Source organism: Homarus americanus, unplaced genomic scaffold (assembly GCF_018991925.1).
Source record: "Homarus americanus isolate GMGI-L3 unplaced genomic scaffold, GMGI_Hamer_2.0 scaffold7626, whole genome shotgun sequence".
NCBI lineage: Eukaryota > Metazoa > Arthropoda > Malacostraca > Decapoda > Nephropidae > Homarus > Homarus americanus.
The window spans coordinates 3,792,640-3,818,381 of record NW_024718273.1 but is presented as its reverse complement, the minus strand read 5'-3'; the positions used below and the strand labels follow the sequence as shown (position 1 = coordinate 3,818,381).

Below are 25,742 nucleotides of genomic sequence, written 5' to 3'. Positions count from 1 at the left end.
CCGTGCCTTGCCAAAGCTGAACTTTCACTTAACGCGGATTTTCCCACATATACGCCGTGAGTGTCCTAGACGCTATTTTAGATTTGCCCCAATTCACACCCTGCCTGACTGCCTGTTTTAGCCTACAAAATTCATACAAATTATTAGGCTAGAATATAATTTACATTGCTGAATTTTACTTCAGGATCGCCTTTGGAATATAAACATCATCATATATTTTGCTTTAAACTTACAATTTTTAGATAAAAAATTTTTCTAGGTAACTATGGTATCTTTTGTGCAAAAATATATGACATTTATATTCAAAATATTCCTGGTCTTACAAGAATCCAGCAAATGTCAATTTTATTATCCTAACTTTAGTTTGAGGTATTATTTATTAAAATTTAGTGGTTATCCTAATACATCTCCTTGGGACGTTGGTGTGTGGGGGAGGGAGGACCAACTGACCATCTGTTACCCCAGAAGAATTATTATTATTTTTTATTAACTGAAGATATTTGTTTTAGCTCATAAAATTCATACAAATTACCTGGTCAGAAATATAATTTATGTCGCTGGAATTTATAATTTAGGATCATTGGAATATAAACACTATAGATTTTGTTTTTAAACTTACAATTTTTAGATAAAAATTTTCTCTAGGTAACTATGGTATCTTTTGTGCAAAAAATATGACATTTATATTCAAAATATTCTATTCAAGGAATCCAGCAATGTCAATTATATTATCCTAATCCTTAATCTGAGGCATTATTTAATACTAAATGTTAAAAACTCTGGAAGGGAGGATTGGTGGGGGTGGGGAGGGTTGGGACTGACCGCGCGCCAAGTTGGAAGAGGGGGAGGCAAGGTGGGTACTTTGATTGACAGATAGTTTCGTGAAGATTATTGAAGATTTTTATTAACTGGAAGATATTTGTTTTAGCTCATAAAAATCTATACAAATTACCCGGTCAGAATATAATTTACATTGCTGGAATTCTTATAATTTGGTGATCACTTGAATATAAACATCATATATTTTGCTTTTAAACTTACAATTTTTAGATAAAATTTTTTCTAGGTAACTATAAAAGTCTTTTTTGTAAAATATATACATTTATATGTTCAAAATATTCCTGGTCTTACAAAGGAATCCAGCAATGTCAATTGCAAGCCCTAACTTAGTTTGAGGTTATCCCACATCTCCTTGGGACGTTGGTAAAGGGGGAGGAGGAATGACCACCATCTGTTAGCCGGCTGTGAGTGTGAGAGGGAGGGAGTTGAGTCCATTATTTGAATGGACATTAACTTGGCGACTGCATTTCTCTTATTTCTCTTAAGTATTAATTGTCTGCATGTACCATCATGTGCACCAAGATGTTATTTTACTACAAACATAGGTATGTGCCTCAAAAAGTGGAGTTTGGGGGGTCGGGCCGGTTTCCGACTCCTTTCAATAATCCCATATGTTATGTTATTCACTTTACTTCTCACTTTCTGGTGCACCCGGGTTACATTAACGAGTAATATGAGGACCAACTGTGTGTGTGTGTGTATATATATATATATATATATATATATATATATATATATATATATATATATATATATATATATATATATATATATATATATATATATATATATATATATATATATATATATATATATACACATTATATTACCCCGCAAAGCTTTTACACGGTTTCACTTTCTGCAATTTCTCAGGATTTTCATTTACGCTGTACCTTGCCAGAACCGACTTTCACTTTCGAGGTGCATCTACTCATATATGTGAAGTATAATTTTTTTTTTTTTTTTTTTATTTAGCTCATAAAATTCATACAAATTACCCGGCCAGAATATAATTTACATTGCTGGAATTCTTACAATATGATGATCATTTTGAATATAAACATCATGGATTTTGCATTAGAACATACACATTTTAGATCTAATGTAATAATTTGGTTTACACAAAGCAAATATTTTATCTTATTATATTCTCCCAGGTCAGTTCAGTGACATTTTATAAGCAAAAAACAAAAACTCACTCTAAAGGACATAAATAAATAAATAAATACTTCACTAGACCTTCGGCACCAACTGTCAAACACATCACCTCTCTCCCTCCCTCCCTCACCCCCCCCCCCTCCAGGGTTGGGTGGTTTTAGGCTTAAAGATCTTATCTTATATATTATCACAGACTAAAGTTAGGAGAATATAATTTGTATTGCTGGAGTCCTTGCAAGACAGAGAATAATTTGAATATAGACATCATATATTTTGCACAAGATAAAAATTAAGCACCTGTATCACATTACAGTAGTGATTTATGAGTTCTAGTGTATAAGTACGTATATATACTGTATATATATATGGTGAATTAAGGGCGATTTAGGAGTGTTTCTGACTTTACACGTTTTTTGGCTTTACGCGAGGTCCCAGGAACGTAACCTTCCATACGTTGCGAGTCTACTGTACAGTGGCCCCTCGGTTAACGAACTCAAATCGTTCCAGAGGGTCGTTTGTTAACCGAAACCATTGTTTCAATGGGATATTGGGTAATTGGTTCCAGCTCACAGAAAAGTATATACAAAGTACAGTATAGTCTCGATTTACGCGGATGGTCATTTACGCAGCACCTGGCCAGACCGGCAATTATTAGTTACGAGGTACATTCCATCATTTATGCGGGAAGCGGCGCGGGCAGGGTGCGCGCTAGGTCGCCCAGTCAACAAAACATTACAGAGTTCTTCACCCGCCACCCACCACAGCCAGCCCAAGTCAGTGATAGTGAGGATACGGACTTTGAAGGGTTTGACAAAGAGGCCCTGGAAGCCTCTGTGGTGGATAGTGATATAGGTGATACAGGTGAGGGCCAATAATCTACCCTCTGCCTCGGAACCAACCCCCCATCCCCGTGTGCCCAGCAATAAGCTTTGTATTTATACTTACGTGTATGTGGAATACTATATACGTATATATACACTCTTACTTTTAAATCACTACTGTAATGTGATACAGGTGTTTAATTTTTATCTCTTGTGCAAAATATATGACGTATATATTCAAATTATTCGCTGTCTTGCAAGGATTCCAATGCAAATTATATTCTCCTAACTTTAGTCTGTGACATTATATAAGATAAAAACTGTAAGCTTAAAACCCTGGGTGGGCAGATAGGGGAGAGGGAGGGAGGGAGGGAGGGAGGGAGGGAGGGAGGGAGGGGGAGGGAGGGAGGGAGGGAGGGAGGGAGGGGAACGGGAGGTGAGGTGGTACGTTTGACAGTTGGCGCCCAAGGTCTAACATGTGTTTATTTATCAGTCCTTAAGTGACTAAGCTTCTCTCTTATAAAAAGTCAGTGAAATGACCTGGGTGAATATAATTGACATTGCTGGGATTCTTGTAAGATAGTGATTAATTTGAATATAAACAAGCTATAATTTGCACTAGACATAACAATTTTAGTACCGTAATCAATTTAGTACAAGTACAATCCAGTTTTGCACTAAGGTCATTTATTTCTTTTATGTTTCTTATAGTATGACGTGTGCATGTAAATGGATGAAAATAAATGAAGAAATTTATGTAAATCTACACCAAAATACAGTTGAAAAACTTTACATTATAAACTGTACTACAGTACTGTACACTAATGTACTACAATTTTTATCTCTTGAGCAAAATATTTGACGTTTATATTCAAATTATTCGCTGTCTTGTAAGGATTCCAGCAATGCAAATTATATTCTCCTAACTTTAGTCTGAGATATTATATAAGATAAAAACTTCAAAGCCTAACAAAACCACCAAACTTTTATCTGGGAACACAAGGAGGGAGGGATAGTGTCTGGTGAAGTATAATTTGTTTATTTACTTGAGATTTTTGTTTTTTGCTCATAAAATTTATAGAAATTACCCGGCCAAAATATAATTTACATTGCTGGAATTCTTATAAGATAGTGATTAATTTGAATATAAACAAGCTGTAATTTGCATTAGTAATCATTTTGTACATTATTTTGTGTAAATGTACAGTACAGCTTTGCCCTTGGGACAGTGTGTGCATGTAAATGAGTTTCAATAAATGAATAAAGTTACATATATCAAGCCAAAAATAATAGTTGAAAAACTTTATGTAGACAGAGCTTGGATGGCTAAATTTTAGAATGACCAATATTTTTAATACAGTGGTCCCTTGGTTAACGAGCACAATTCGTTCTAGAAGGTTGCTCGTTAACCGAAAAATTCGTTAACTGAAACCATTGTTTCAATGGGTTTTTGGGTAATTGGTTCCAGCTCACCGAAAATTACATACAAACGAAAAATAAATGCAGTAAAGTACACTTACTTTGAGGTGTGCATGTAGAAGGCTCCTGGTTGATGATGATGATGATGGGAATTAGAATGGGGATGGAGGAGAAGGGAGAAGAGAAGGCATTGGGGTGGAAAAGAAGTCACCCCATGCGCCATTTCACCCATAAAATTTTAGTTCACTTGGTGTAATTCAAGATTATTTTCTTTAAATCAACACTGCACTGCATTATATATTATCAATATGTAAAATATATTTCAAAATGACCAATAATTTGACTGGAAACACAGAAAAAAAGCATTTATTTTGAAGAGTCTCAAACAATATGTTCCTTCCTCTGAACCTGTAAACAAACTGACGCCAAGCGTGGCTGTTTGGCACGCATAAAACTAGTTTCCTGTACTTCAATTATGTTCAAGAATTGTTAAAATGACTAAAAAATTTAATATAAAACTTTTAAAATAATTGAATAGTACAACCTTCTTGATATTTACTAAAATGGTAAGAAATTTAAGCCCTAGAACTGAATACTGCATTGGCGGCCTAATTCGACAGCTAGTGAGGAAGCGAAAACATATTGAGGGGCGCTCGTAAGGAATTCGTTAATCGAGGGATTGCTCGTTAACTGAAGTGAAGAATCTTATGGAAGGTAATTCGTTAACCGAAACTTCGTTATCCGAGGCGCTCGTTAACCGAGGGATCACTGTACTGTATAAAAAAATGCACAAATATTAAAGAGCAAAATTTTCTTGATATTTACTCCATTGGAAACAAATGTAAACATAGAAGAGATTACTGAATAGGCTGAGTACCTCCTCAGCTTATCAGCTGATGTTCAAAACAAAACGTGATTTTCGTAAAGATTTTGTTATTCAAATTTTTTTTCGTTAACCGAATTGAAGATTCTTATGGAAGGTAATTTGTTAACCGAAATTTCGTTAGCCGAGGCGTTCGTTAAGTGAGGGACCACTGTATAATAAATAATATTTGTACAGAGTATTAAAATACTTCTTGTAACTGGGTAGTGGAAAAAAAGTAAAGGTTGGTAAGACAGTCATTCCTTAATTTTCTTGTTACTATAACTAACTCAAGTTGCCCATAAGGTGAACGTTAGGCAAACACATAATCCATATGATTGATAATGGGCGTTTTGAGATCCTGTTTGCCTTGGCCATCACTCAGGATAAATATTAACCCTTAGGCCCCGGGTCACGTTCCAGAACGTCCGCCTATTCCCGCCATTTTTTTTTATTATTATTATTTTTGGAAGAGTTGATTTTTCTCGATTTATCCCCGCCCCCGGGGAGGGGGGTTGTTACTGCCAGCAGCACCCTAACCCGGGGCTTAAGGGTTAAACAAACCAAAGGCAACATTTTTATTCATTGTGATTTAAGGTCATGAGAAGTTTCCAAATGTTCGTATATTTGTTTAAATGATGAAAAAAATTTGATGTGAGAATCTTGTTGCAGCTATGGTTGTAGTTGAGTTGCTAATTCATTAATATAATTTTCTTCATTATTTAAGCAAATATACGAACATTTGTTAACTTCTCATGACCTTAAATCACAATGACTAGTTTATTAGTATAAAAATTCTACCTTTGGTTTGTTTAATATTTATCCTGACAATGATACAGCCGAAAACAGATCCACCAATCACAATCACCTTTACATACAGCCTTACTTTACCAAGTATTGCCAGGTAAAAGTGCGGGCACGTGACCCAGGGTGGGGTCGGTGCATCTTTGGCTGAAACACATACAGTACTGTATATAGAGGTGCTCCTCTACTTAAAAACGTTCACCTTACAAACTTTCAGAGAAACAAACATTATCACTGAGGAGGGGGTTACCTGCCAGAACAGGTGTTTCGAGTGGATGAGACTGGATTATTTTGAAGAAATATCCAGATAGAACAAACATTAACTAAGAGAAGAATGAGCCAGGTTTTAAGGCTGTATTAAAGGATATACCTGTACTAATTATCCATAATATTTTAATTTTTTACAATATGTTTGGTATCTTTAGGAGTAAAATTGGACTTACAAACAAGCCTCAGGAACGTAACTCGTTCGTAAGTAGAGGAGCACCTGTATTTTTGTGCTCAATACAGTAGAATGATTAGACAAAGATTACCTGAAACACTTGAATACGTGTGCCAGTTGTTGGAGCGTCCAAATGAATATCTCGAAAATGTAGTCTGTGGTCCACTATGAACTGTAAGACAAAAGCACACTTGGATCCAGAGGGAGTATTGTTATAGCAGTAATCCTGTTCTTCATTACTGAGTGGTGTCTGCATTTGAACAAGAGCTGCATCCATGGCTCCAAATACTCCGGGGAACCCTGAGTCATGCTTGATAACCTCAGCTATTGTTATCCTGCGGTAAAAACAGAAATGACTTGCAAACGAATGACAAGGCACAGAATTTAGTTTTACTGTATGACCAAAGGGTTGAAATAAATGAACTGCGAGATATACCTGGAAAAACCTGCAAAAGTTGTCTAGAGCATACATTACCTTGTACACAGATGGTCACATTACAGGGGCGGATCCAGGAATATCAAAGGGGGAAGGGCAAGAAGTTGTGGGTGGGGAAACATGGTGAGCACAGCGAGCCCACCCAGCTGGGGTGTTCTTTTTGGGGGGAGGAAGGGTGTTGTAAGCCTCCAGAATATTTTTTGGAAATCTGACCAATATCATGGGCATTTTGAGGCCATTTTGAAGCCAAGTACACTTGATATTGGGAGATATTTGGAAGTCAATAGTAATTACTTTTTACTATACAAAAATACATGAGTACAATACTGCATTAAAGAAAAAGTATTGAAATTTTCTGATAAAAAGAGGGTCTGGACCCCAAGAACCCCCTGGATCAGCCCCTACATTACCTACTTACACAATGGTGATGCTGCAAGTAGCCTCCTGGCTCAGCATAAAAACAATCTAAAAAAATTGGGCAAAGGATAACAAACGAGGAACTAAAAATTCTTCAACAATGTGACTTAACCATAGGCTGGCTTCAAATGTTAAAAAAAAAAAAGTGACTTTAGGCCATTGGAGATAAAACATGTCAGCACCAAGAGGTACAAAATGTTTGTGTGTTAACCACCACCAGGTGTTGTGACTCATCTTAGATGATGCTCCCTCATACAGTACATTGACAACAGTTTCCACACCTCCAAGCATTTCTTCACTTACATATTCCACACTTTCTGTACAGTATTTGTACATAATTATCACATGAAAAAAAGAAGAAAATATAATTTTGTTCAAGTCAGAATGAGACGCTCAGCATGTTACCTAGGTATGTTAAATCCTAGCTAACTCACCAGGCCAACATACAGGCAATTAAAACATCTTATAATTACTTAATAAGTAAAATTAGGAGGACACATCGCTACCTGGCATTTAATTGCAATTCTCAAAACCCCCTCCTTCACCCCCCCATCGCACGCACTGCCACCTTCATCTCTTGCCTTAGAGCAAGCAGTAAACAAAAGTAAATTCTCGAGGGGTGGAGATGGGTGGGTTATCGGCGTCGCATTCTGAGCTATATCACAAAAACTGGTTTTTAGAAATAAATGGCTTTTTGTTCAAGTCAGAATGCAACGCTCAGCATGAATATCAGAGCAGGAGGTGGAGAGGGAGGTGATTTTGCATACAAGGCTCCGCTGACTTAGGTCCAGATTATGTTATAAACCGTTAAAAGTATTTCAAAAATTAGGAACATTTACCGGAAGGTAAAATGTTAATTTACTCAAAAAGGATACTCACTTTATTCTGATGAGGAAGAAGGTCCTGGTTGTGGAGATTGATTGGGTGGGGGAGGGGAACCCAGCACCACCACATTTGAAGCATCTTTCAGAGATAGCTGTCTTTGAAAGTTTTTGAAGATCTCCAAAAGCCATTTCCTTGATCTGACTGAGACTCATATGCCGCAGAAAGGCCACAGACCCTGCCTATTTCCTTGTGTCATGTGCCAAAAATTTCTTGCCAGGGTCTGCTTGATTCACTAATTGAGATAAGGATTTTGTCATTTGACTAGAAGATAATTTCTTACCATCCCTTGATGAGAAAACATAGGGGCCTCGATTAGGGAATCTGGTTAACCATTCCTGAAGATTTTTAACAGGGCACAATATATGAGGAACCCTTCTCTCATCCATTAGCTGTTTTATCCTAGTAGGTTGAGCTTGAAAATCCTCCCTTTCATTTTTTCTTAGAATCTCCGTAGGAAAAAGGGGTGACATCTTCCTCAGAAAATACCAATAATGATGGATCATTGGAAATTGAAATCAGTTCACTGATTCTCATACCAATTGCTATTGCTAGAAGGAAGGCTACCTTCTGGAGCAATCTGTCCCGGTTCAGATTTATATTGTAATTAGGCCCCATAAGAAAATTAGTAACTTTTTCTAGAGACCAAGATGGGATTCTCTTAGACTGAGGGGGTCTCTGAATGAAAAAGGACGAACTGAGCATTTGATAAATCCTTGGGTTCAAAGTTATATTAAAACCTCATGCCAGAGGGTCAACCAATGCTGATTTATAAGATGCAATTGTCGATCCTTGAAGGCCTTTAACTCTGAACAGAAATTCTAAAAATTCTAACACAACTGTTTCCGACAATGTGTCTGGAGTCGTTGAAAAAGTTTCCAAGTTTTCTCATATTGCATAGAAGTTTGGGGTCTATGACCTGCTATTACTTGGTTAGCCATATTGGAATTACCCAACAATCTAATTAAACTTCTTTTGAGAAACTCCAAGCGTGAAGTGCCAAGGATATCTCGAACTCAGAATGCAGTACCTGGTCTACGCATCTCTGTTGCAATTGCAGTGGAAGCGGGCACCAGTTCAACAGATCCAGGCACCAAGATTGTAGGATCCAATAAGGTGCATTTAAGAGGAACTTGCCTTGGAAGGGTCTGAGTTTGTGAACCACTTTGGGCAAAATTTTCAGAGGTAGGAACAGATAGATTGAATTCCAACTGTTCCAATCTATGAGTAGAGCATTTCCTAAAAGATTCAATCATTCCAGAGATGCATAAAGTGGCATCTTGTGATTTTTAGGGAGGCAAAGAGATCTATTTTTGAACTCTGATACCTTTAGGGACCATTCTGTTTCAGTCGATACAGGCCTCAGATGGGACAACGCAACTGCCCAATTGTTTTGTACTCCTAGTATATGAGTTGCTTTGAGGTAAAGTGTTTGTGTTACACAAACTTTGAAAAATTTTTCTGACAGTTTTAGAAGGGGCTAAGATCTGGTCGAGCTTTGATGATTGAGACTAAACACTTCCGTTTTGTTGTCCATGGCAAACAGGATCGTCATATTTTTTAAATTTGGGTTTGCCAACAAAAAGAATAGGACTACTACTAATTCTTTTACGTTTATGTGTTTGTCCCAAAGGGGGTTACTCCACTTCCCTTGACTGAATTCCCCTTTTGAGGAATGGTATCCCCATCCTATTTCGGACGCATCCGTACAAATGACCAAATCTGTTTGAGGCGGAACCAAGGGAGAAGAACCGATTAAATTGTCCAAATTTGTCCACCATGACAGATGATTCTTGATCTGAATAGGGAGAGAAGAAGCAATATTTCTGCTTCTGTGAAGCAACTTCGAGCCCAGATGAGTTAGTTGCTTCTTCCTTAACTTTCCCAAAGGAATCACTATTGTGGCAAAATTCAACAGACTCAGTAGTTTTTCCCAATCGTGCCAAGAAACCTCTTGCTTTACACAAAAGGCTTCTACTTGGTTTATCACATCTGTTACTTTTGCTTCTGGTAGACTGACTGACTGCTGATTTGTATCCAACTGGAGACCTAACCAATCCAATTTCTGACATGGTATTAAATTTGATTTGACCTGGTTTATCTTTAATCCTAGGTTTTGAATTAGTACTAGTGTACATTAGGTCGCCCTTTGACAATCTTCGAAAGAGTTTCCCACTATCAGCCAATAGTCTAGATAAGCAAAAGTTCTGATGCCCTCCTTCGCAAGGATCTCTCTGGGGATGTTTGCCAGTTTTGTAAACACTTTTGGTGCAATTGTCAGGCTGAATGGCATCACTGTGAATTGATAAGTTACATCCCCTACTACGAACACTAGAAACTTTCTGTACCTGGGAGCAACAGGAAAATGATAATAGGCATCTTCGAGATCCACTTTTGAGATCCAAGCATTGGGCGGAAGTAGATGCCTCAGATGATCGTAAGAGAACATCTTGAAACTTTTTCTGGTAATAAACTAGTTCAGGACTGAAAGAACTAAACTCCACCTCAATTTGTCGCTGCCTTTCTTGGGGACTGGGAATAGGCGAGACATGAAACATTTCTCTGACTGCAACAGTTCTATTACACCTCTGTGTAACAGTTGAATTACAAATTCTGTGAGTATGGTGGTTGGTTTTTTACCCCTTTTTGGTAACGCTAGGGGAGGGCGCCTCAACCAAGTCCATGTGAGGCCTCCTTTGATTGTCTTGTAAGCCCATATGGAAGAAGTCCACCTGTTTTCCCAACCCCCTAGACGACCCAGCTGTCTGGCTTCATTGGGAGGGAGTGGTCGCTATTGTGGTGGAATAAGGTCTCCTTCCACTGCTGAACAAACGGCCACACTACTATGTCTTGGATTGTTTCCTCCTCTAAAGCTTCCTCTAGGTTGATAACTGAGCCTAGCAGCTGGTCCTGTTCCCTTGAGAAACCTTCCTCCTTTAGATTTCCGAAAGGTCTTAGGACCCCTGGGAACAGTAATATTAATAGCTTGCTCAACAGCTGATCTATACTTAACTAATGTTTGTTCATCAAACAAAGCAGGAGAAAGAGGGGAAGAACGTAGCAATAAATAAGCACTACCACTTGAAGCATTATTTGTGACTTACTTCCTTAGTTGGGCTTTTAGTTTTAGGGCTTTCAACAACATTTCCAAAAACGAGTTGCACAGGGAATATGAAATCCCTTGTATAGCAGCAGGAAAACATTTGTCCGCTTCTGAATTTTCCTCATAGTCCAGCACAAACTTAGTCAATAACTGACACATCATGATTGCGGCCCAAATATCTGCTGCTAATTTCCTAATTTTAAATTCTTCAAGCAACAGTGCAGGAGCAACTGGTTTCAAATTTCTTTCATAACTTATACAGTAAAAGTCCAAAAATCCGGATGCCAGAAATCCGGACCACCCGAGAATCCGGACTTTTGGAAAACTTATTATTATTATTATTATTATTATTATTATTTTTTATTTTTTAGCGGGCTTTTGTGTGTATGTGCGCATGCGTGAGCACCACAGCTGCACAGCGACAACAAGCGACCACGTGGTCTCCACTTTAAAACGAGCAATCAAACTGTGACAACATACCGTATATACTCATCTATAACCCCCCCTCATTTATCTGTCGACCCTGATTTTTTGACCAAGAAATCGTTAATTTATGATATTCCTCGTTTATAGTTCGACCCACGTTTTTGAGGGTAAGCGAACAACAAAACCTTCAGTAAAAACGCTCTACGTCCTATAAACTGAAACACGAGTGCCGAAGGCAAATTGTTTACCATTTATTGTTGAAGCACCAAATCAATGCCGGATAGAACCCAGAGGGTCCTGTTATGAAACTGCCAAGAAGTGAACAACAGAACATATGGGATTAATTCCAATGAAACCGCCCGACCCCCAAACTCCACTTTAAGACACATAACTATGTTGTAGTAAAAATAACATCTTATGCACACAATTAATACTTAAGAGAAATAGAGAAATACATAAAGTTAATGTCCATTCAAATAATGGACTCAACTCCTCCCTCTCACACCACTGCCGCTCTTCTCTCTGAGAAATTTTTGGGGAAACCACCAAATTTTAATAAATAATACCTCAAACTAAAGTTAGATTACATGACATTGCTGCTTGATTCCTTGTAAGACCAGGAATATTATAAATGTCATATATTTTGCACAAAAGATAACATACTTACTCAGATTAAAAATTTTATCTAAAATTTGTATGTCTAATGCAAAATATATGATGTTTATATTCAAATGATCACCAAATTATAAGAATTCCAGCAATGTAAATTATATTCTTAATTGATGTATGAATTTTATGAGCTAAAACAAATATCTTCAGATAAAAAAAAAATAATCTTGCAGGACACTATCTGTCAATCAAAGTACCCCACCTTGCCTCCCCCCGTCCAACCAGCGTCAGTCCCAACCTCCCCCACCCCCACCAATCGCCCTTCAAGAGATGTTGGGTGAAAAAATAAATTTTAACATTTTGTATTAAAAAATACCTTAGATTAAGTTAGATAATATAATTGACATTGTGGATTCCTTGTAAGACTAGGAATATTTTGAATATAAATGTCATATATTTTCACAAAGATAACATACTTACCTGCAATTAAAAATTTTATCTAAAATTTGTATGTCTAATGCAAAAATATATGATGTTTATATTCAAAATGATCATCAAATTATGAAAATTCCAGCAATGTAAATTATATTCTAACCGGTAATTTGTATGAATTTTATGAGCTAAAACAAATATCTTCAGTTAATAAAAAAAAAATATTCTTCACAGGGTAACAGATGGTCGGTCGGTCCCTCCTCCCCACCCACAACACGTCCAAGGAGATGTGTGGAAAACCAGAATACTTAACTTTTAATGGTAAATAATACCTCAAACTAAAGTTAGGATAATATAATTGACATTGCTGGATTCCTTGTAGGCAGGAATATTTGAATATAAATGTCATATATTTTGCACAAAAAGATAACATATTTACTCAAGAGTAAACATTTTATCTAAAATTTGTATGTCTAATGCAAAATATATGATGTTTATATGCAAAATGATCACCAAATTATAAGAATTCCAGCAATGTAAATTATATTCTGCGAGTAATTTATTATGTTTATGAGCTAAAACAGGCAGTCAGGCAGGGTGGCGGTGGGCAAATCAAAAATAGCGTCTGGGCGGACTACTGTGCCTTTACACTGAAGCAAAAAAAAACTGTTAAGTGAAAGTTCAGTTTCTGGCGAAAATCACAGATATGATAAAAACGCTGTTAAGGAAAAACCGCTAGGGCAGGGTAATAATAAAATGACACTTACACTGAAACGCGTGTAGTTTCAACAAAAATATTGTAGATTTCCATTCAAGTATTTATTCAAGTCAATTAGGAGGGAATATTATTGTAATACAACAGTTGTTTAACTAAACCATTCGAAAAGCGATTACGGTAACATCTTTTGAACGAAAGAAAGCGAAGGTCATTGTTTTCGTCACGATTTTATCCCACTTTCCACTTTAATATGTACGTAATTTCAGCAAAAATATTACATTTCCGTGAATGTATTATATCAAGCACAGTATGAATAGAATATCATTGAAATATAACAGAATTTTAACTGAAAACTATTAAAAAAACGAGTAACATCTCAAGAACATCGGAAGCTTAGGTAAAGTCTTTTGTTTCCGTCATGTATTTTATCCTATTTTACATTGAAATACATCACGTTTCAGCAAAACTACTATTTATTTCCGAGAATATATTCATTCAGGCGCAGTTTAGGTAAAATATACGTGTGATGTAATAGTTTTTTAACTGAAAACGATTCGAAAAACACGTACCCTCTAGCCCTGTTCAAGGAGAGACTGGGAGAAGCAGTTTGGTGCTGCAGACGATGACAAAGAAAATGATTTTGATGGATTTTAATGAAAATATTCAGAAATATGGTATCGTAGTATTTATTCAAGTCAATTAGGATAGAATATTATTGTAATACAGTACAACAGTTTTTTAACTAAACCATTCGAAAAGCGATTACGGTAACATCTTTTGAACGAAAGAAAGCGAAAGTCATTGTTTTCGTCACGATTTGATCCCACTTTCCACTGTAATACGTACGTCATTTTTGCAAAAATATTACATTTCCGTGAATGCATTATATCAAGCACAGTATGAATAGAATACCATTGTAATATAACAATATTTTGAGTCCTACTCTTTCCATTTACAGATTACTGTACAAGCCCATAATAATGGCTCCTAAAGTAGATAAACTTCGTTGTGTGAAGAGAAAGAAGAACAAGTTGAAATTGAGTGACAAACTTGAAATAATTAAGAAATTAGTACGTGGTGTGAGCAATACTGTTCTAATGGAAACATACGACATTGGAAAGTCTACAATTTATGATATAAAAAAGGCAAAGAATAAAATTCTAGAATTCACAGCTTTTTCATTAAAACTGCTCATTTTGATAAATGAAGCATGCTATATTTGCTAGTGAATAAACTATCAAAATGTACCTGTTCACCTCTTCTTTATTCCTCCTTAAATTTGAATTTTAAAAGTACTGCCTGAGAATCCGGAAAATCCGAAAATCCGGACCGACCCAATCCCCAAGCAATCCGGATTTTTGGACTTCTACTGTATCAGCAAATTTTGGAGCCAACAAATACTGGGAAAGTTCATACAAGGAACTCTTTTTGTCATTAAATTGGAACTTCAAAAAACTAAACTTGTGAGCATTCCTGCCAGCGAGAATGAATATTAAGTCTTTCAATATTATAGCGCAGACTTCGTCTATTTCAGAGATCATTTTTGGGCAAATATCAGGCCAAGAAATTGTAGTATCACCTTATAAAAACAATGAATGATGACCCACAGTTGCTTGGCCTTCCTGACTCTTTGTAAGTGCTGAGAGATCAGGAAGTTTAGAAATATTTTCATAAAATACCGTGAATAAGGAATCCACAGACTCAGATGTGGTAGAAAACAAAGAGGACTTAGATCTTACCAATGTTACCCAAGGCCTGTTTGGATCATCCTTACACTCAATGTTATCCATCAGCTGCGTGGCAGTCGACAGCAGCCTGTTTCCACTCATAGTAACCAACACTTTTGCCCCAGGTGAAAAAGGTTGCCAAAATGGTGATAGGATGAAGTGAGTCTCAACAGGTTCTCCCTGCTCTAGAGACTGAACACTATGATTAGAGCCAGCCTCATCATCCAGATCCTGGAATCCACTGAAAGCAGACTGACTAGGTAGAGGTTCTTGTAATCTTCCTACTGCCTCATTATCTAGAAAATCCAAGAACCTACTTTTCTTAGCAGAAGCAGGCTGGTCAAATTGTGGATTAAGTCTCTTACCCATTGCCGGTAAATCTAAACTTTCTGCCAACTTGGGATCTTTCCAGTGTTTTACATGTAGAAATTTACTCTTCAAGGCTTTATTCCACCTATTTTTAATTTGAATCTGTAATAATTCTTTCTTATCTCCTGCAGCTTGATTAATTGAAAAATTTGATCATAACAAACTGCACAATCCATTGGTGAAAACAGGTTGTCTGAGACACAGCTGCCATGAATTATGCAAGCCAAATGAGGATCTATCTTGGTAATCCAAGTGGCTCTACATCCTTAATAATTACATGTAGTATGGTCCCCTTGGGTCCTGGGTGAAACTACTACTACCGAATTCACATCCTCTACTGACGGACAATTCCTTGTATGTAGTGTATGAGCTGAACTTTCTAGTCCTTGTAGCTCGTCACTCAACACTAGTTCCCTGGGGACAGTTCCATGGTCTCCTCCATCATCCAGCAGTACAGACAACTGTCCTTCATCCTCGAGTTGCACATCACTCATCTAAACTATGAGGAACACTATGAGTCACATTGTATCATCATAATAATACAAGGGAGATAACATTTTCTCCCAAACCTTAATCAATATGACTCATAACCGTTATATTTTAGTAAGTTATTTCAGTAATATCTCTTATTGTTATATGAGTCACCAGTGTGACAATCACAAACAACTAACTCACTACTGTATATCGTACACCTCTCCCTTCTCTTATCTCAATTATATCTCAGCTCAATGAACTTTATGTCTTAAGCAAACTAACTTCATTTAGATCATTTATATTTTGAGGGATCATCAAGTTCTGCATTTGTTGCCAATCAGGGTGCACAGACATCATCGATTCAATTAATTAGCTTGAGCGATGATGCCTGAGTGAGCATCAAGTCACCCGGAAGGGTTGACAGTGCTGAGCTGCTACCATAGCGCTCCATTGGCAACATCGTTCACCATTACTCTAGCAAGATGTATTAGGTTGAGAATTCCACCCTGAATGGTTCTCATATAACCCATACTGAGGATACAAGGTCCATCGTAACATAACTCTAGATTGCTATTAAGGATGGGAGGTCAGCATTCCGGAAGGAACACTAAGGCTAGCAGTCTCGCTGAAGTTCGCCTGGAAAGGCTGAACCCGCTTCTGAGGACACAAATAAAATTGAGGTATGAAAAGAAAAACTTAACTCTGGCCTTCATGCTTAGAGTAATTAGAAAACCCAGGGCAGAAGTCAGAAAAGTTTTGTGAACGAACATAAGAGGAGAGAGATGGCCACATAAATCATGGTATTCATACTAGCACATGTATACGCGGTTTCACTTTACGCGTTTCTACATTTACGCGGTACCCTGCCAGAACCGGAATTCCCACTTTACGCGGTGCATCTACTCATATACGGGGGGGGAAGTATAATTTTTTTATTTAGCTCATAAAATTCATACAAATTATTACCCAGAATATAATTTACATTGCTAATTCTTACAATTTGATGATCATTTTGAATATAAGCATCATAGATTTTGCATTAGACATACAAATTTTAGATCTAATGCAAGTATTTTCATTTACTCAGAGCAAATATATTATCTTTTGTTTAAAAATATATGAAGTGTATATTCAAAATATTCCTGGTCTTGACAGGAATCCAGCAATGTCAATTATATTATCTAACTTAGTCTGGTATTATTTATTACTAAAATGTAAATATACTGTTATACCCAATAATTTCTCTGGTAGGAGGGAAGGTGGGGGGTGAGGTGAGGAGGGTGGGAGGGAGGACCCAGGGGCAGGTGGGAAGAGGTGGGGTATTTTGATTGACAGATAGTATTTACGGTAAGTATATTTTGTTTCTTTATCGAAGATATTTGTTTTAGCTCATAAAATTCATACAAATTACCGGGCAGAATATAATTTACATTGCTGGAATTCTTACAATTTGATGATCATTTTGAATATAAACATCATAGATTTTGCATTAAACATACAAATTTTAGATCTTCTTTAAGTATTTTGTTTTCTCTGAGGTAAATATGTTATCTTTTGTACAAAAATATGACATTTATATTCAAAAATATTCCTGGTCTTACAAGGAATCCAATGTCATTATATTATCTAACTTTAGTTTGAGTATTTCCAAACATTTCTCAGAGAGGAAGAGCCAGGAGTGTGAGAAGAGGGGAGGAGTTGAGTCCATTATTTGAATGGACATTAGCTGACTGTATTTCTCTATTTCTTCTTAAGTATTAATTGTGTGCATGTACCATCATAAAATTAAGATGTTATTTTACTAGAGCATAGGTATTGTGTCGGAAAAAGTAGGTTGAGGGTCAGCAGTCTCTATTTCATTTAATCCCATATGTTATATTGTTCACTTTAACGTTTCTGTTCTGAGGCCTCCGTCAGAGTTCAATTGACCATATAAAGGTGAGGTTCCTGTATATATATATATATATATATATATATATATATATATATATATATATATATATATATATATATATATATATATATATATATATATATATATACACACACACACAGTCTCACCATTAAGCGGTCCGCATTCGCGTTTCACCGTTAACGCGGTGCCTTGCCAGAACCTAACATTCTTACATTCATTGATGTGAAGCATACATTACATGAGGCTGGCAAGCAGCGCCATTTGGATCCAACCTCCGCCATCGCCATGTTCTGTAGCGAAAATGGTGTGCACAAGGTGCATGCAGTCATCAAAAACATTACGAGTTCTTTACCGCCACCCACCACAGCTTGGCCCAAGTCGGTGATAGTGATAATTATAGTGAGGATATGGACTTATATGGACTTTGAGGGGTTTAACAAAGAGGCCCTGCAAGCCTCTGTGGTGGATAGTGATACAATTGATACCAGTGATACGGGTGAGGGCCAATAATCTGCCTCTGCCTCGGAACCAACCCCCATCCCGTGTGCCCAGCCATCTTTTCTACTAATGTAAGTGTTTAAAAACCTAATATTATTGATATTTCTCTTAATTATTAATTGTGTGTGCATGCCATCATAAAGTTAAGATAATATTTTTTACTACATAGTTATTAATGTAGTCAAAGTGGGTTTGGGGATCTGACCTGGACTCCATTTCAATTTATCCCATATGTTATGTTGTTCACTTCGCATTCCTCACTTTCCAGGACCCTCCAGATTTACATTAACGCGTATGTGAGTCCAACTATATATATATATATATATATATATATATATATATATATATATATATATATATATATATATATATATATATTATATATATATATATATATATATATATATATATATATATATATATATATATATATATATATATATATATATGTATGTATGTATATGTATATGTATATATATATGTATATATATATATATATATATATATATATATATATATATATATATATATATATATATATATATATATATATATTACAAGAAAGAAACACAGGATCACAAAGGCGCTTTAAACAGTCTGTTTCTAAATCCTTACAGTGATTTACTTGCGTATATATATATATATATATATATATATATATATATATATATATATATATATATATATATATATATATATATATATATATATATATATATATATATATATATATACATATATATATATATATATATATATATATATATATATATATATATATATATATATATATATATATATATATATATATATATATATATATATATATATATATATATATATATATATATATATATATTTTTTAGTCCATATAACATGGACTTTGAACATATAATCACGACCTCCCCAGCAAGGAATCAGACCCTCGACCTACTGGGTGTGACTGAGGGCAGCTTGAAGGCTAGGCCACAAGGACACTAAAGCAGTTCTAGACTCTGTTATATTTCACAAAGCCTGTTCATCGAGCTGATGGCTGAACCTCATTTGAGAAACATTGCGTGCCTCTTATGTGGTGTCAGTAGCATTTTACCGAATCCGCTGGTATGGCTTGGCAGTTACATATGTATACTTCATTTTTAGTCCATAGCGGACTTTGGACATATAATCAAGACCTCACCAGCATGGAATCGAACCCTCGACCTACTGGGTGTGACTGGGGCAGCTTACGGCTGAGCCACAAGGACACTAAAAGCAGTTCTAGACTCTGTTATATTTTCACAAAGCCTGTTCATCGAGCTGATGGCGCGTGAACCTCATTGGGAAACTGCCCTTTCTTATGTGGTGTCAGTAGCATTTGAATCCAGCTGGTATGAAGCGAGGTACATATATATACTTCATTTTAGTCCATATAACAGCGGACTTTGAACATATAATCATGACCTCACCAGTCGCGTGTTATATGGACTAAAAATGATATATCTTCTCAGACTCGATAAATATTGGAACTAAAAATAGTTTGTATACCTCGCGTTTCATACCAGCTGGATTCGGTAAAATGCTACTGACACCACATAAGAGCACGGGCAGTTTCCAGCAAGGGTTCAGGCGCCATCAGCTCGATGAACAGGCTTTGTGAAATATAACATGATCTGGACTTTTAGTGTCCTTGTGGCCTGGCGATGGCGTTCCTAGTCACAGTAGAGTCGAGGTTCGATTCTTGCTGGTGAAGATCGTTGATTTATTTATATATATATATATATATATATATATGTATATATATATATATATATATATATATATATATATATATATATATATATATATATATATATATATATATATATATATATATATATATATATATATATATATATATATATATATATATATATATATATATATATATTTAAAGTAAATCACTGTGGGTGGCGTGATCTGGTATATGCTGATAACCACAAGGAAAGAAGAAACAGAGTTCCCAAAGCGCTTTATTGTTTCATCTTCGGGGGTGGTACAGTCTGCTCACCCTGAAATTTTGTAATCGCCATATATATGTCATCAGCCAGTTGCGTTCAACAGACAACATCCATTCGCATATCATCCGTACCCTCCCCCAAAAAACAACACTTCCGTAGCGCCTGCTGGACCGCACCCACGACCCCTGACGAGCCACGATGATCCTTTCTATACTGGCCGTATTATGTGATTTAAAAATATCCCTTAGGCTTTAGTAAGCATTTGCCTCCAGGTGTAATGTTAACCTACATCTATTGAGGATAAATCTTTCACCTATAAATTGACAATAACACATTTGCTGTAATCAGACATATCTAGTTGCCTCAACAATTGCAACCTAGTTGCAGTTGAGTTCTAATTTCATATTCTGTGTCATTACAAGGAATAACGAAGTCTCTGGTGCACTCTAAGATTAAGAGAAAAGCGGAGGACTCCAGGCGTCCTGAAGGAGAGAAAAATGGACTCTATGATGGGGACTAAGCACTCTGCGTGCCACTCATAATGACACTCACTTACTTGTTAAGTTTTACCAACCATTTGTTGTGTGCATTATCTAGTGAATTTAGTCAATATTGTAGTACAAGTACCTGCAATACAGTGGTCCCTCGGTTAACAATGGACCTACAGTGCAAACCTAGCACTGTACATGTCTAAATGATTCACGGTTACTAAAATTATTCGTCTATTGCAAATATAGATTGTTTACAAGGTATTCAAATAAATCACTATCTTACAAGAATCCCAAATGTAAGTTTATATTCACCCAGGTCGTTTGGGGTGGAAATTATAGAGGCTTAGTCACTCTTAAGTAATGATAAATAAACATGCAGGCCTAGCAAAAAGGTCAAATCATATCTCAAATAAATAACAAACCACAGACCTCTGTCACCTCACCTCCGCTCCCCTGTCCCCCCTCCTCTCACGCTTGCTGGCTACCTCCCTCCTTGTGTTCCCAGACAAGGTGGTGATTTCTTTATGCTTTAAGGTGTTTATTTTATATAATATGTCAGACTAAAGTTAGGATAATATAATTTGCATTGCTCAAATCCTTGCAAGACAGAGATTAATTTGAATATAAATGTCATATTTTGCTCAAGGGTAAAATTTGAGTACATTAGTGTACATTTTATAATATAAAGTTTTTCAACTGTATTTTTGATTTATTTATAAATTTCTTCATTTATTTTCATCCATTTACATACACCATACTAAAAAGAAAGCATAAAAAGAAATAAATATTATGGTGCAAAGCTGGGTGCATGTACTAATTTGATCACGGTTACTAAAATTGTTATGTCTAGTGCAAATTATAGCATGCTTATATTCAAATTAATCAGTATCTTACAAAATCTAGTGATGTAAATTATATTCACAGGTCATTTCACTGGTTTTTATAAGAAGTTATCACTTAGACAATAAATATATACGTTAGACCTGGGCCTGTAGCTACCAAACCGCTGCCCTCCCCGCCCCGTATCCTTTCCTCCTCTCAAATCTGATATTGCTGGAATCCTTGCAAAACAGTGATAATTTTACTATAAGCGTCATGTATTTTATAAAAGATAAAAATTAATCACCTGTATCACATTACAGTAGTGATTTAAAGAGTAAACTAAATGTATAAGTATAGTATTCCACATACGTAAGTATAAATAAATATATATATACTGTACTGTATCAGTAATACTGTATATATATATATATATATATATATATATATATATATATATATATATATATATATATATATATATATATATATATATATATATATATATATATATATATATATATATATATATATATATATATATATATATATATATATATATATATATATATATATATATATATATATACACATCCCGCTTCTGGTTTCATAGCGGTTCATCCTCCTATATAAAGGGAAGCAGCGGGCCACGATCTTGTGGTCGCCCAGTCATCAAAAACATTACCGAGTTCTTCACCGCCACCCACCACAGCCGCCCAAGTTGATCAGTGATATTGATAATTATAGTGAGATATGGACTTATATGGACTTTGGGGGTTTGACAAAGAGGCCCTGCAAGCTCTGTGTGGTGGATAGTGACCTAGATTGATACAAGTGATACAGGTGAGGGCCAATAATCTGCCTCTGCCTGGAACCAACCCCATCCCGTGTGCCCAGCCATCTTTCTATAATGTAAGTGTTAAACCTAATATTGATATTTCTCTTAATATTAATTGTGTGCATACCATCATAAGTTAAGATAATATTTTTTACTAACATAGTTGTGTGTAGTCGAAAGTGGGTTTGGGGGTTGGGCGAGTCTCTATTGGAATTAATCCCATATGTTCTGTTGTTCATAGCAGATACCCTGTGGGTTCAATTGACCATGGTTAAGGGAATAATATATATATATATATATATATATATATATATATATATATATATATATATATATATATATATATATATATATATATATATATATATATATATATATATATATATATATATATATATATATATATATATATATATATATGCAGAATATATAAAAAAAAAAGTCATTCACTGAGTGACTTGAAAGCAGAGGATATTAGTCACTAACGATCTGCCTTCTTCATAATAGAAGACGCGCTGTGGTTGCCATGCTGACCAGACCGTATAAGAAATTGTCCCAAACACAATATCTGAGACACATAAACAAAATAAAAGTCACTCGATTTCTTCACTGTGCTAAGATGTATAAATACTGTACAGTATAGTCTGCAGTTACGTGGTTTTTGTTTACATATTTGGTCATTTACGTGGTGCCTTGCCAGAATGAAAATGCTTTATTACGTAGTAAATATGGTCATTTATGCGGTGAGCGGCTGGAGAGGTCCAGACCGCCGCGCCATTTTTTACCAACGCGGTCCATTCTTGACCGTACGCAGGAAGCGGCGCGATGAGTGGTGCGCATTAGGCTGCTCTTACGTTATCGCTGATGTCATATGACGTATCAGACTGTGATTGGTCAAATGTAACATGACGTGCCCTGCCACCAGAGGGTAGAAGTCGCTGACCTAGCAGGGCCTGTCTCATTGTTTTCAGTCCTTGTATACAGTTCTCTCTTGTGCCCGCTATTCCCCTCACAACTCACAATGGCTTCCGTGGGACCCCCACCACCAGAGAAAAACAATGAATTACCTGGACCAAGCCATGATGAGGTGATGGAAATCATCAAGTTGGGGGAGAAAATTAAGCTCATCCTTGACAACGATCCAGACAAGCATCGGTATGAAGCGTCTAATAACCATCTGACGAAAGTTATGGAGCCGTATATCCAGATCGATGTCGACAACATCAACGCTAGTCGTCAACGTAGTATTGAGGACTTCCTCGCCCGCAACCCACCACAACCAGAGCCAGCCCAAGTCAGTGATAGTGATATTGACAGTGAGGATATGGACTTTGAGGGGTTTGTCTGGTAGGCCCTGCAAACCTCTGCGAGTCGTGAAAGTGAAAGTGATTCACTGGAGGGCAACTAATTTGCCCTCTGCCTCGGAACCAGCCGCCATCCACGTGTGCCGACCCAGCTTTTCTACTAACGTAAGTGTTAAAAAACCTAATATTATTGATATTTATCATAATTATTAATTGTGTGTGCATACCATCATAAAATTAAGATGTTATTTTTACTACAATGTACGTATTGTGTCGGAAAAAGTGGAGTTTGGAGGTCGGCCCAGTCTCTATTTCAATTAATCCCATATGTTATGTTATTTCATTTACGTGTTTCTCGTTTTACGCGGGCCTCCACGGGTTCAATTGACTGCGTAAATGCAGACTATACTGTACAGTTGAGTCTGGATTTACGCGGTTTTGGTTTACGAGTTTTGTCATTTACGTGGTGCCTTGCCAGAATTGAAATGCTTGATTTACACGGTAAATTTGGTCATTTATGTATGTATATTATGTATGCTGTATGTATATTACACTGGGCTGCATTTGAAAAAAAAATTCATGAGGTGCGGGGTTTCTTAGCTGATTCTTTATGTATTTTGCGTGCTGATTCCAAAAATGGCATTCATTTTGCCCAATCAGGTCAGATTTTTATGCTATGGGAATTAGGAAAAAATCGAAATTCTTAAATATGATGTCAAAATTCTTATGCAAAATATATCATAAGAAATGTAACCACAACACATAGGACCAAAATATGTCAACTACATAGATGCCTTTACAGCTAGACATGCATAAATGGCTGTCGCAGAGAATTTCTTTGGTGGTTGGTGTCTGGGGCGTCCCGTTTCAGACACCAACAGTAGTCGGCGAGCATGTTGATATCCCAGCGACCCTGGTACCGCTCCTCCATTACACGGATATCTTGATGGAAGCGTTCTCCTTGTTCCTCACTCACATCACCACAGTTCTCTGGAAAGTAGTCCAAGTGGGAGCTGAGGAAGTGCATCTTGATGGACATGCGTGCACCAAGAACTTTGTAGCTCAGAAGTAGGTCCTCAACAACTCGTTCATACTCTGGACTTCTGTAGTTGCCAAGAAAATTGGAGACAATAGACTTAAAGGCATGCCAGGCTTTCTTCTCATTTACATCCATGCTGCAATCAAACTTGGGATCTTTGAAAAGCTCTCTGATCTGAGGGCCATCAAAAATTCCTGCATTCAGCTTTGCCTCACTGACTTTTGGAAATTTTTCTTTCAGAAAATTGAAAGCCTGGCTTTTTTTGTCCAGTGCCTTTACAAAGTTTTTGAACAGACCGAGCTTGATGTGCAGTGGCGGAAGAAGAATGTTCTGCGGATTCACCAGAGCATGGGCAACAACATTGTGAGAACCTGGAGTAAGTCCACTTCTTGCAGGCCAGTCACATTGCATGTAGTGCTGCTTGTCTGCTCGACTATCCCACAGACAGAGGAAACATGCCATGTACCACCAGATGAAAAAGAAATTTAATTGTGAAAAAATATATGTAAAAAAACACGGACATATACTCTTTTCCTTTGCGTCACGGCGGACATTTAAATGGCCGGCGAGCACGTGGGTGTATTTAAATGCATCGTAAGGGCATTAAAACTGACCGAAATCTTTTCTGTGAGGCTTGCCAATGTCTCGGATGATTTTTTTAATGAACGAATATGAGGACCCCATTTTGAGCGAAAAATGCCAATATTTTACCTGAATCTCCGCTTAAAATGCTATAGCACAAAATTCTGACCTGATTGAGCAAAATGGATAACATTTTTGAGATCAGCACGCAAAATACACCCAGAAAAGCTTAATAATACACAAACCTCAAAAACTATGCAGGGCAGTGTTATAGATGTATATTATGTATGTGCTCCATTTATATACACTATTTATTCAGCCTAGCTAGCAACGTGTGGCAA

The 25,742-nt window shown here is 36.4% G+C and overlaps 1 protein-coding gene across 2 annotated transcripts in view; it reads right to left on the bottom strand.

Annotated features, from left to right (window-relative positions):
• Positions 1-25,742, bottom strand: part of LOC121859378 (protein ANTAGONIST OF LIKE HETEROCHROMATIN PROTEIN 1-like) — a gene marked incomplete in the record, with an annotated part of 151,949 nt that overhangs the window by 30,235 nt on the left and 95,972 nt on the right. For both annotated transcript variants that reach the window (XM_042356156.1, XM_042356157.1), the window contains 1 exon segment: positions 6,438-6,681. In XM_042356156.1, the coding sequence (XP_042212090.1) occupies positions 6,438-6,681 (244 nt within the window).